Here is a 13,130-nt window from a genome sequence, read left to right as displayed (position 1 = left end):
CTGAGGCAAGCAAAACACTCTCTCTGCTTCAGGCCCCCATCTTCAATGTCGGAACAAAAATACTGGCCAGTCTTAAAGACTTGTTAGGGGTACAGGAAGATAATATACTTTGAATACCAAGTGTCTTCACAGATGACACATAAGATAAACTCTGGTATAAACCCTATTATACAATAGCACAAAGCTTAATGTGGTCCAGAATTGTCAAGGATCACGCCCTTGATTTTCAAAGTTCCTGTCTTTCATGTTTGTTCATATGCCTGAGAATACCCGTTAGAATATTAATCCATGTGTAAATATATTGGGTTCGATCCAATCAGTTCTTCTTCTGGTGAAGAAGGGAAGACAGGTCCCCTTTATCGACCAAAAAGGCTATGTGGAGGATCATGAGACCTATATGGACACAAATAATGTGGTCTGTGGCTGTGGTAAGGAAGGAATTGAGACTGAATGTTCCAGCACATTGAAATTCAGTTATGTAACTGATTCCTGATCTAGTAAATGATACAGATACCTAAGGAATATTTTCCTGAGCATGTATCTACTTACTTGGATCAGATGTTAGAAATATGGTATTGGGAGGGAGACTAAAGAAAGGGAGGGCTCTTGTCCATTTGTTTTTTCTCTCTCCCTATAATCCTATTTGTTATAAACATTAACTTTCCATATTCTGTTGAATCAGATTATTTTTTTAAACTGAATTTTGCCATGAAATATATTTATCTATATTGAAGCAATACATTTTGCAAGTACATAATATTCAAAAAAGTATATCAAAGCCTTTGGGGATGCTGCATGTATTATGAGATAAAACAATCACCCCCTCTTTTTTTGCACCAATCTGACAGAGAAGCTTTTATGCAACTAGTTTATGCTAATGTAAATAGGGTGGAAAGTCAGACTATTATTGTACACACACTTTAAAACAATGCCCTGATAGCCAAGCAGACAGACTACAATAGAGCCTTAATTTTTATATGAAATCTAAGCTGATCTTTTTAAAAACATTCAAAATCTATAACTTTTTTTATAATAGGGGGGCTATATTTTTGCTTGAGCTAAGACAGAAACATTAAAATTTAGTATATGGTTCATGATAAGAAATAACTGAAAATGTATACAATCAGATGATACTCCTTGACAGCTTATCATTAAATTGAGAAAAAATAATTAGTACATGCATTACTTGCCTTTTAAAACTCTTTTAAAATCAGAAAATAATCATTCTGCCGATGGAAGTAATCCTGATATATTACAGATTTTCCCGTACTATTGATAATATCTCAATTTCAAGCATAGAAAAACATTATATAAAGTTCATTACAATTGTAAAGTAAGAACAGCTGATTAATCTATCCATCCATATATATATATATATATATATATATATATATATATATATATATATATATATATATATATATATATATATATATATATTTAAACCCTCAAATAAATATTATAGCAGAACCTCTAGAGCAACGTAGAGAAAGGGTGTTCACTAGCTTAATTGTGCAGAACTCGGTTGCCATGTTAGAAAAGTTAGCACTGGAGGTTCATAAATAAATAAATAATGCAGATAATTGGCCCCCATAGAATTCTCTGTGACAACAGATTAACTTAATGGAGATATAAATATTTTATCTTCAGTGTAAGTCTTTATCAAAATAAGAATGGAGTCAGTTTTTTTTAATAATCTCTATATTTTAATCCTCTTTTGGTACATCCTCAAGTGTCTTGTTATCTTCTGAAGTTATGGCACTGACTTCAGTGGACTTAAAATAGTGTAACTCTTCCAGCATCATGGATATGTGTGAACAGGATCAGGGAACCAACTGACCCATAAACCAGCATATCCCTGAGATACGCCAGTGTCAGAACCAGGTACACCAGCACAGGGCCCCAGCACTGCTGCACAGCTCTTGGGCACCAGTGCATCCAATGTGGGGTACTGGTTAAGAGCGGGGGTTTGGAGTGGTGGACTTTAATCTGGAGTACTGGGTTTCATTCTCCACTCTTCCACATGAGTGGCATAAACTAAACTGGTGAACCAGGTTGGTTTCCCCACTCCTACACATGAAGACAGCTGGGAGACTTGGGACTCTTAGAGCTCTCTCAGCCCCACCTACCTCACAGGGTGTACCTTGTGGGGAAGGGATGGGAAGGTGATTGTAAACCAGTTTGATTCTTCCTTAAGTGGTACAGAAAGTCAGCATATAAAAAATCAACTCTTCTTCTCCATAGTTGCTACACGCTGGCACAACTCAGGTGCATGGTTGTCAAAGTGGGTGGATTGTGGGGTGTGGCTGGAGTTCAAACCGGGAATGCCCCCTGGGAGAGGCGCAAAGTCGCACCAAGAAAAATGGCGGTGCAACCCATAGGAGCCCATGGAATGAAAAAAAAGTGCCCCCCACACTGCCAAAGCCATGCCCGTGAGGCCCCAAGCAGCTATGGATGCCAACTAAGGGTGCAACCAAACACTTCACTCCCTTGTGGTGGCCAAGCCCCCTCCCCAGTACCAATCATGCCCCTCAGCCATACAAAAAACACAGCCAGGATGCTCAACAACTCATGAGAAAGGGTGCGGGTCATGGGACTCTGTCTGACAACTCCCTGCCGTGACAGCTTAGAGTGAGAGCTGAGGAACCTTGACGGCAAGAAAATCACAGAAAAGGCACTTAGCACTACTGGGTCAGCACTTTGATCCAACACCCAATAGGGAAAGCAAAGTCCATACTCTGTTGCTGACATCTCACAGTTCTGCACCTAACAGGTAGGGGTATGCAATTCGGATTCGGGTATATTGGACCTGAAAGTTTTTGGTATTCTTAAAAATCCCTGAATTCCCATATGGGTATGGGTTTCCCTCCCATTTTTTTTTTCTGGAATCTGAAAATGTTCAACTCCATTATAGCCTTTGGGGAAACTTTCTGGGGCCATGGAGGGCTGTTTTTTAAAGTAGAGGCACCAAATTTGCAGCATAGCTTCTGGTGACTCTTTTTAGAGGAACCCCCAAGTTTGTAAAGATTGGGTCAGGGGGTCAAATTTTATGGGTCCCCACAGAAGGTGCCCCATCCGTTCTCTATTGTTTCCTCCCTGGAGAGCTGGCCCGAGCTCGCATCAGAGGGCTTGGATGTCTGCCCTGTCCAGGTGGAAGCCATCCAGACAGATATTGTCAGAAAGTCAGAGGGTGCTGGTGAATGCCTGGTATCGGTGAGCATGGCACCTTCCCAGCCATCACAGTGCCACCCAAACATTCAGTGCTGGCAGTAGGTGGGTATGATATTTTTATCCTCTTTTTGTATATCCTCAAGTGTCTTGTTATCTTCTGAAGTTATTTCATTGACTTCGGTGGACTTACGGCTCATTCCTGAGCTTTCGGCGTACGGGGACGACATTCCTGGGAGTGTGCCAGGGGGTGTTGCCGGGGCATGCCTGGGGGTGGAGCTGCCTGTAGGCAGCTCTTTGTGCCCTTTCAGCCCGGCACGCCGGCGGCGAGAATGGTGTTGCTGCACCTGCTTTTTAGCAGGCGCAGCATCGCTGTTCTCAATGGGGTGAAAAGCCCCATTTTAAAATTAAAAACCACACAAAAAGGCTTTTTTCAAGCTTTTGGCGGGCCGGGAACTGTTTACGAGGCGCCATGGCGGTACCTCTGCCATTTACCAAGGAGCTTTATTTTAATATGAATTTGGATATATTTTATCCAGAACCAAATTTTCATGAACTCACTCTCTGACATACCTGCAGTAACTTCTTGGTAACTTAGAAAAATATTTTTTTCCAGTTGTACAGAAAATGGGTGACACATGGGAATTAGTTTTCTACTCTGTAATTATAAAAATCGCTATTATTATCTAACTAGTGTTCAAAATCACGATTACTGATTTTATTTCCTGTTGAGTTACCAGTCAAGGAACAATCTAAATTACACTGCTGCTACTTATATTCTGAATCTACTTCTATGACAAAATTCAAATGCATCTATTAAATTTGGGCAGCTGCTCCATAGAGGGGTGGGACTAAATTGCTGTATGCACTTTCCTGTTATGCTGACTGTCATAGTTGGGAACGTGATTTTCAGTGCTATCCTAAGGACACTTTCCTGGCAGTAAGGCCCATTGAGTAGTATTCTGAGTAGACCTGTTCAAGATTAAGAATGTACATCTGTAGCTGTGGCATGGGTAGACATGCATTTTCAGTCAGTTGGTTGTTATGGCTGCTTTTCCCATGTTTTGTGTGTGCAGAGGATATGGAAGCCAAATGTAGCCTTTATAGAACTATCCAAGACAACCTGTACAGGCCAGGAGAAGCCATAATTGGTGGGGTCCTCTATCTAACAGAGAGCTTGGTGGTTTTGCTCAATTTTACAGAGCCTCCAGATAGAAGCCTTTATTCTTCTCTGTAAGTTCTTCTTTATTACTAATACTGTTTGTCAGATGATGGTTAGGATTTCTAAAAGTTGCATTAGAGATAAAGATGATAAGGGGGGCTCTGGCTCAGTGGTAGAGCATCTGCTTGCCATGCAGAAGATCCCGGGTTCAATCCCTGGCATCTCCAGTTAAAGGGACTAGACAAGTAGGTGATGTGAAAGACCTCTGCCTGAGATCCTGGAGAGCTGCTGCCGGTCTGAGTAGACAATACTGACTTTGATGGACCAAGGGTCTGGTTCAGTATAAGGCAGCTTCAAATTCAAATTCAAATTCAAGACCTTTATTGGCATACAATACAATAAGTGATCCATACAAATGATGAATAGCTATAGGAAAACGAGGGATATTGGACACCAATCATTAACCTTATCCAGTCTGTTTTTGATTACTGAACTTAAAAAAACAACAGCTACTTTTTCAGTTATGTCGGTTGACAAGTCATTGAGAAGACAATAAACTTTCAGGGCCTCCGAGTGTCCTGACATATTAGTTAAAATAGGATCGAGTAGATTGTGACAAATAACATCAAACTGAGGACAATAAAGAAGGATATGGGAAACCGACTCAATTGAATTGCAGGGACATAGCCTTGCCGAATGACTGGTTTGGTTATATCGTCCAAACATAACAGCTGAAGGTAGAGCATTGTACCTAGCAAGTGCAAATGCTCTACGCATTTGCGGGGCATGTAGGGCAGACAAATAAGGAGCCAGTCGACCTGTAGTTAGGGGGATTTCAAAACTCAAAGGGGAGCAAATTTTTTTGGCAAGGCTATCAAGGGTTTGTAATTCAATGTCCAAAATTCTACGTTTAACCATTTGATATGCACTTAGGAAGGGAAGTGTAAACAGAGAATCAATGGAGAGACCCATTAGATTTATTTTACCCATTATACTAATGTACCAGTTAAAGATGTTGAAGTCAGACAGCATATGGTGTAAAAAACTCCTGGGATCAGCTTGGAAGTGTATCTGCAGCCAATACTTGATTGACATAAGCCAGGCTCTTGTTTCTACCATGGTAAGGCCAGTTTCTAAGCATAGGGCTGCATAAGGGACACAACATGGGAAACCCATGATTTTCCGGACAAACTTGGATTGTACCCTTTCAACACAGATAGCAAAGGCATTGATCCATATTGGAATGGCATAGAGTAATTGTGGCAGCTTCATGTGTTCATGTGTTCAATCATTATGTTTCATAAAAGATGCATAAGAGATGAGATTACAACAGGGTAAGCTAAATTTCAACTTGTCAGATCTTCATGAAAAGACAAAAACAGAAAAACAAAACCAAAAAACTTCTGTAATGTAGAGCATTGGCAATCTTATGAGAGTTATACTGAGGAAGATTAAAAACATCTTCCTCAAAGGGCACAAGTTTCAAGATGGATAAAATGAAGGACATGTGACAGTTTTTCTATTGCTGTCACAAATTGGTATTTAGCAATACCTTTGATGTACTGTTAAAGACTTTGATACATTACCCTGGGTTAATAAAGCAAGAGTAAGTCCAGGGTGAATACATCTCCTTCTGGCAAAAATAATAAGTATAACTTCTTAAATGAAACTTTTTTAATAAAGAGAAAAGCAAACACATACACACACATCCATACACTGTCAAGTTACGAGGCGCCACGAGGCGTCTCTGTCCACTGTCCTTCAGTGTTACTCCTCTGAAGATGCCTGCCACAGCTGCTGGCGGAACGTCAGGAAAGTAAATACCAAGACCATGGTTACACAGCCCGGATAACCTATGCAACCAATGAACTCTGACTGTGAAAGCCTTTGACAATACTAGTTTTTAATTCTGATCTTTTGCAAAAATATATGAAAATTAAAACAAGGAAACAAGGGCATTATGCTCATCCCTGCAACACAGATAGGATGTCCAGTGTTTCCTTTTTTTCAGGATAGTTCCTCCCATTTTTAAATGAACTCTGCTTTTCCATTTGTCCTAGCTGCATCAACAATACTACCAAAATAGGTGCAACCAAAATATCCTCCTATCTTATCTTCTCATCTTCACTGTCCCTTCTCATTCTAGCAGAGGTTCAGCAAACTTTACACATGTGCTGCTACTGTGTTAGATTTTGTTTTTGACAACCGTTTCTAAGTCTCATTGTCCATCTCATTGCAGTACAAAAATGAGAAAGTATCAGCATGTCCTCGCCCTGATTTTTGCCATCGATGAGATCAATAAGAATCCCAAACTCTTGCCCAATGTCACCCTTGGATTCCACATCTATGACAATTTCTTTCATTCAAGAACCACACACGAAATCATCCTGGATCTACTTTTTACAGAGCAAAAACATGCACCCAACTACTTGTGTGACAGGAGAAACAATGTACTTTCCATTATTGGGGAGTTCCCTACTGAAAGTATGATTGAGATAACCAGCATTTTCAATACCTACAAGATTCCTCAGGTAAGTAGATGCATATTTGGTTATGGATGGAATACTTAGGCTATTCAGTTGTTGTTTTTCCGAGACATTGTCCCTTCTTTACTGATCTCTTTAGTTAGAACATCCATTCATTTAATATTATACCATTAGTCATAATGAATGTTCCATTTCTCAAAAAGGTATCTATATGAAGATTGGTTTGGAGAATTTCTATGGGATTGTGTCGAAATCTTTGAAAATTCAGATGAACAATAGCTATTACAGCAGTGTAGAGAAACAAGCATTTTTTAGTTTGTTTCTGACCATTTCTCCCCAGTAAAGACCATGCCTAAACATGTAGAGGTTGCAATTATTTAGAAAAGCCAAATATGTTAGTCCAGGGTGCCTTTCAGTGACTTGGTGAAAATTTGCTGTGCATCTTAAAATTTAGGAAATTAAAAGCTGAATTTATTGGAGCAAGAGAAAAGGAAGGGCAAGTTGTGCTGTGTAGGTAATTTAAATTAAGTCAAATTAAGGAGGCTTACAACTGCATAAGCAGAGAAGAAAAATGGTGGTGCAGTGGGGAAAATATTCTATTGTATCCCACACAAAGATCCCTATGCATTTTGCACACTGGTCTGACTCAGTATAAAGCATCTTCTGCCCCTTGGAGGATGGGCAGAGAAATGGTTACCAGATAGATCAGTTCGAACATTCTGGATATTTCTTCAACTCTAATAAGTTTTGGTTTCCCTATTAGTTCACATATGGTACACATAAGACTTCACTCTGTGGGAAAACTGGATCTCCTTCTTTGCATTGGATCTCCCCAAAAGAATCTACTCATCACATGGGCATTGTCCAGCTGCTTTTGCATTTCCAGTGGAGATGGATTGGCCTCATTGTTTCAGATGATGATGGAGGCGAAAGCTTTTTGCAGAACTTCATTCCTGTCCTTGCCCAGCACAGCATTTGTGTTGCTTTTCTGCATAAGGATACAGTAAAGAATTATCATACTGAGAATCAGTTTCTTGACAATTTCCCGAAATTAATACTTGCAGTCTTATTACCTGAAGTCAATGTGATTATTCTCAAGGGAGACTCTCAGTTAATCATTTTCTTATCAGACCAGCTAGATGTTTTTGAATTCGTCACCAAGATCTATATAGGGAAGGTTTGGATTATGCCACCTCAATGGTATTTCAGTGCCCCACAGTCTGGGATAATTATTGGTGCACAGTTTTTTCAGGGTGCTTTGTCCTTCAGCATCAGCACTAAAACTGTGCCAGGATTCTGGGACTTTCTTCACACCTTCAAACCAGATGAATCGATGAAGCAGTTCTTCTGCGTGTTCTGGCAATATGCCTTCAACTGTCATCTGTCCAGTGAAAACAATAAACAATTTGAAAAATGTATAGGGAATGAAAAGCTGGAGAGTCTTCCTATAATTAGGTTTGAGATGGACATGACTGGCCAAAGCTATACAATCTACAATGCTGTCTATGCTGTGGCCCATGCTTTACATGCCATATGCTTATCCAGACGAGGAACCGTGCCGAAGAGAGGCAAGTTCAAGCCTTTGAATGTTCAGCCATGGCAGGTAAAATAATCATGAGTATGTTAAATCAAGTGAAACTACAAAATTAAAATGATCACAGTGTGTGTTGAGTGCAGTCAAGTCACTTCCAACTCATGGCAACCTTATGAATGTCCTCCAAAACATCCTATTGTCAACAGCCTTGCTCAGGTCTTGCAAATTGAGGGTCGTGGCTTCCTTGCTTGAGTCAATCCATTTCATGTTGGGTCTTCTTCTTTTCCTTCTGCCTTCAACTTTTCCTAGCATTATTCATCAATGTGACACATGAACACATGAACATATGAAGCTGCCTTATACTGAATCAGACCCTTGATCCATCAAAGTCAGTATTGTCTACCCAGACCGGTAGCGGCTCTCCAGGATCTCAGGTGGAAGTCTTTCACATCTTCTACTTGCCTAGTCCCTTTAACTGGAGATGCCAGGGATTGAACCTGGAACCTTCTGCATGCCAAGCAGATGCTCGACCATTGAGCCACAGCCCCTTCCCAAAGTACGAAGCTTTCCTAGCTTCTAAGGACAGTTCACTAGGAAACCCTTTTCGAGTGGAAAGCTGGATTGAATAACGAACAGTGATGCAGAAATGTTGTGCAGCTGGAAGCTGAGGGATCTCAAATAGGTAATGTTTGGAAAGACATTTCCATGCCTGAAGCACTGGAGAGCTGTTGAGGCAGCAGTACACTATGCTGAGCTGGATGAGCCAATGGTCTGACGCAGTATATGGCAGCTTTATATGGTCATATTATGTATTCCTCAGGTCTATATGAAAAAAAATGTTTGCAGAAAGCTGCTTGGTACAATGAGAAAAAGGACCCAATTTTTACAATCTTGGCTGAGTTCTCTCTTAAACTCATTCCACATTCCAAATCATTAATCCATATACATGAAGTCTTGCTACACGATAGTAAACTCACATTATCTAAAAGTTGTCTTCACATTTGTATTTATATATTGCTACCCCTTTTTTCTCCTCAATGGAAACAAAAGGGGTTTAAAATTCTTCCATTTTGTCCTCACAAAAGCCTTTGAAATATGTTAGGCTGAGAGACTGTTACTGGCTCTGAGTGGGGAATCAAACCTGGTGTCCCAGGTCCTAATCCCATGCTTTTACCAATGCAACACATTGGAACTTACATGCTCTCATTCACATTGGATGAGGAGGAAATCTCCTATCTTCTATTCCTTTGAATTTCATGTCTGATGTCAAAATGAATGGAACATTGTATGCGTAGATTCCGTGAAAGGTATTCAGAGGTATTCTCTCCTAATCTAGCTTCAGTCTTCCCTGAAAAATATCCACTTTAACAATGGAGCTCTGCATGAAGTCTTGTTTGAGAACGGGGAATTATCCATTGGGTATGATGTTGTCAACTGGGTAACCTTTCCCAACCAATCATTCCTTGAAGTCCAGGTTGGAAAAATTTCACCAAGCCATGAGTTCTTCATCCAGGAGGGCAACATTGTGTGGAATAATCGATTGCAACAGGTGGGAATAAAGCACAAGTAGGTGAATAACTATGGTCCATATTTCAGAGTATCCCTTGTGTTATATACTGTTAATTGTTTTACAAAGCAATAGGTCTCTTTCCTCCTGGCAAAAACAACATATTTAAAACATGTTTTTTTTGGGGGGGGGGAGGATTGAATATAGTGCTGATAAACATATTGGGTTGGATGCAATTAGATCTCTTACTTGAACTTGACCGGTTCCCCCATTTATTACAGTCCCCTGCCCCACATGGTTTTTCTTCATGCTGATCCTATGATCCCTAGTGTAGTCTTTTAGGTAATCCAAAGGGGCGCCCTTCACTCTTTGTCATCAGCAGAAGAGCTGGCTGGATCCAGTGCATTGTGTACTTTTAAAGAGACATGACATGTACACCAATTTACTACTTTACTGCACACGTGGAAGTTTTGTGACAGTTTTGTGATTATTCCATGTTTGTATTTTTATAAGTGTTTGATCACACTATGAAAGACGGCTACAGCCTAGAGAGGATCAAAAAATCCTATTTTAATTAATTTTATGATTGAATTTAGATTACCTCCCCCCTGCACATACAGACTGCTCTTCGATCTAAACTCAATATATGGATTTTCCAATAAGCAGTAGGGAAAGTACTATAAAGGGCTTCTCCCCTTAATGTTTTTTCCTCCTTGGTGTCTGCTAAGTATGCCGACACCAGGGAATTTCTTTTTAGAATCCCACTATTGCCACAATAGTGTGGCTCCAAAATAGTGAATGGAACAATATCTAGTATAGTGTTATGAGATAATGAAGTGGGGGGGGGATACAGCTAAAAGGACCGAGTTAATTCTGGGTGAGTCATGGAAAGTTAGAACGGGAAGGTACTTTGGAGGCCATACAGCCCAACTCCTTTCTCAGTGTCAGAGTGGCACTACATTATTGCATGTCTTCAGCTGAAAGGTCTGTTCTTAAAAAAGAAGATCGAAACATTTTATTTCATCTGGGCATAGGTAATAATTTTGCTTAGTTATGAAAAATTAAGGTATCAACTCTCGAATGAGGCAGGTGCAGCCAGAATATCTGCAGAGGCTAAGCAGAGTATTTGTCTCTCAAGCCTGTCAAGTCTCAACAAAAATAAAATGCTAGTTCAGTATCCTTGGCAAACTCCTGAAACAAAATAAACACAAAAAAATCATGATTATATGATGCTCGAGGGTGTGTGAAGAAAGATACACAAGGCAACCGTGACAAAAAAATACAGGCCCAATAATTCCTAGAATCATAGCATTGGAATGGGCAATACAGGCCATCTCCTCCAACCCCCCTGATTAATGCACGATCAGCCTTGAGTATCCCTGACAAGTGTTTATCAGGCTGCTGCTTGAAGACTGCCAGAGAGGGGGAGCTTGCCACCTCCCTAGGCAGCTGATTCCACTATTGAACAACTCTTACTGTAAAAAATATTTTTTAAAAACAATCCTAATATCCAGCTGGTACTTTTCTGCCCGTAAATTGTTCCAACTTTTCTGAATAGATGCCGCCCCACTCCAAGTGTGTTGAGAGCTGCCATCTTGGGTACAGCCAGATAATTCAGGAGGGGAAACCACCTTGTTGCTATGATTGTGCTCCATGCCCAGAGAACATGATTTCAAATAACATAGGTAAGTAATAATACATAGATTTTGGGGAGGGGATACTTTTACATGTGGTCATTGGGATATTTTATAATAATCGTTTGTAGAGCCAGTGAAGTTTAGTGGCTAAAATTTGCCCATACAAGATAGGAGACCCAGTTTCAAATCCCCAGTGTGTGCCACAAAGTTTACTGGGTGATCCTATGTCAATCACTCTGTATGAGTTCATTCTACCTCATATGGTTCTTGTGAATATAAAATGGAGAAGAAGAAAGCAGTGTATCCTTACAGGATAAAAAAGTACCAAAGAAGTAAATAGACATTAGAGTGGACTCTAATCTGGAGAACCGGGTTTGATTCCCTGCTCTTCCACATGAAGCCAGCTGGGTGACCTTGGGCTAGTCACAGTTCACTTTGAACTCTCTCAGACTCACCTACCTCACAAGGTGTCTGTTGTGGGGAGAGGAAGGGAAGGAGATTGTAAGCCTGTTTGATTCTCCTTAACAGGTAGAGAAAACTGGCATATAAAAAACAACTCTTTTTCTTTTTCTTCATAGTGATGTCTACACATGCAAAGTCATCAAAAATGCAAATTGCCAGTGTCAGCTACCAATGTCCAGAGGATCAGTTCAGCCACCGTTTGTTACATTTGTTTAACAAAACAAAGAGCAGTTATAGGAATGAACAGATTAATTTGTCTTTGTCTTTTCCAGATGCAGTTCATTGTGTCAAGTGCCCTGAGGATCAGTATCCAAACAAAAACCAAGACCAATGTAGACAAAAGATCATTACTTTCCTATCCTACAAAGAGCCTTTGGGGATAGTTTTACTTTCTCTTGCTCTTTCCTTTTCTGTGATCACTTGTTTGGTGATGCAAATCTTCTGGAAGAACTGGAATACACCCATTGTCAAAGCGAACAACCGGCCCTTGACCTGCATTCTTCTCACCTCCATTCTGCTTTGCTACCTTTCTTCCCTGTTCTTTATTGGCAAACCAGTCAAGGACACCTGCATCATACAACAAATGGCTTTCGGCGTCATTTTCTCTGTATCTGTTTCTTGCGTGTTGGCAAAAACAGTTATTGTGGTCTTGGCTTTCAAGGCCGCAAAGCCAGGCAATAGGTTGAGAAAATTCCTAGGGAAAAGTGTGGCTAACTTCATTGTTCTTTCCAGCTTCCTCATTCAAGTGGGCATTTGTATTGCATGGGTGTCTACCACTCCTCCTTTCCTGCATGCTGACATGCATTCACAGGCTGAGCAGATCATTGTGGAATGTAATGAAGGCTCCATCACCATGTTCTACAGTGTCCTGGGCTATGTGGGCTTTCTGGCCATCGTCAGCTTCGCTGTAGCTTTCCTAGCCAGAAAATTGCCAGATACTTTCAATGAAGCCAAATTCATCACCTTCAGCATGCTGGTGTTTTGCAGTGTTTGGGTCTCTTTTCTTCCAGCTTATGTGAGCACTAAAGGAAAGCATATTGTGGCTGTAGAGATTTTTTCCATCTTGGCTTCTAACACTGGGCTCTTGGCTTGCATCTTTTCCCCCAAATGTTACATTATCATTGTAAGAACTGATCTCAATTCCAGGAAGTTGATAATAGAGAAGAGGAGTTAA

General features: G+C 40.4%; 1 protein-coding gene across 1 annotated transcript; it reads left to right on the top strand.

Annotated features, from left to right (window-relative positions):
* Positions 1 to 4,249: 4,249 nt before the first annotated feature.
* On the top strand, positions 4,250 to 13,130 carry LOC130490687 (vomeronasal type-2 receptor 26-like). The gene is made up of 6 exons (XM_056864497.1): positions 4,250 to 4,401; positions 6,570 to 6,861; positions 7,580 to 8,419; positions 9,687 to 9,899; positions 11,416 to 11,542; positions 12,073 to 13,130. Exons 1-6 carry the CDS (start codon positions 4,250 to 4,252, stop codon positions 13,128 to 13,130), a joined length of 2,682 nt encoding a protein of 893 aa, XP_056720475.1.

This window comes from Euleptes europaea, chromosome 18 (genome assembly GCF_029931775.1).
Source record: "Euleptes europaea isolate rEulEur1 chromosome 18, rEulEur1.hap1, whole genome shotgun sequence".
NCBI classification, from domain to species: Eukaryota; Metazoa; Chordata; class Lepidosauria; order Squamata; family Sphaerodactylidae; genus Euleptes; species Euleptes europaea.
This window is presented reverse-complemented; position numbering and strand designations above follow the sequence as displayed.

Coding starts and splice junctions, on each gene's coding strand:
- LOC130490687 (XM_056864497.1), top strand. CDS start 4,250: ATGGAAGCCAAATGTAGCCTTTATAGAACTATCCAAGACAACCTGTAC. Junction 4,402..6,569: donor AGAAGCCTTTATTCTTCTCT/GTAAGTTCTTCT, acceptor ATCTCATTGCAG/TACAAAAATGAGAAAGTATC. Junction 8,420..9,686: donor TGAATGTTCAGCCATGGCAG/GTAAAATAATCA, acceptor CTCCTAATCTAG/CTTCAGTCTTCCCTGAAAAA.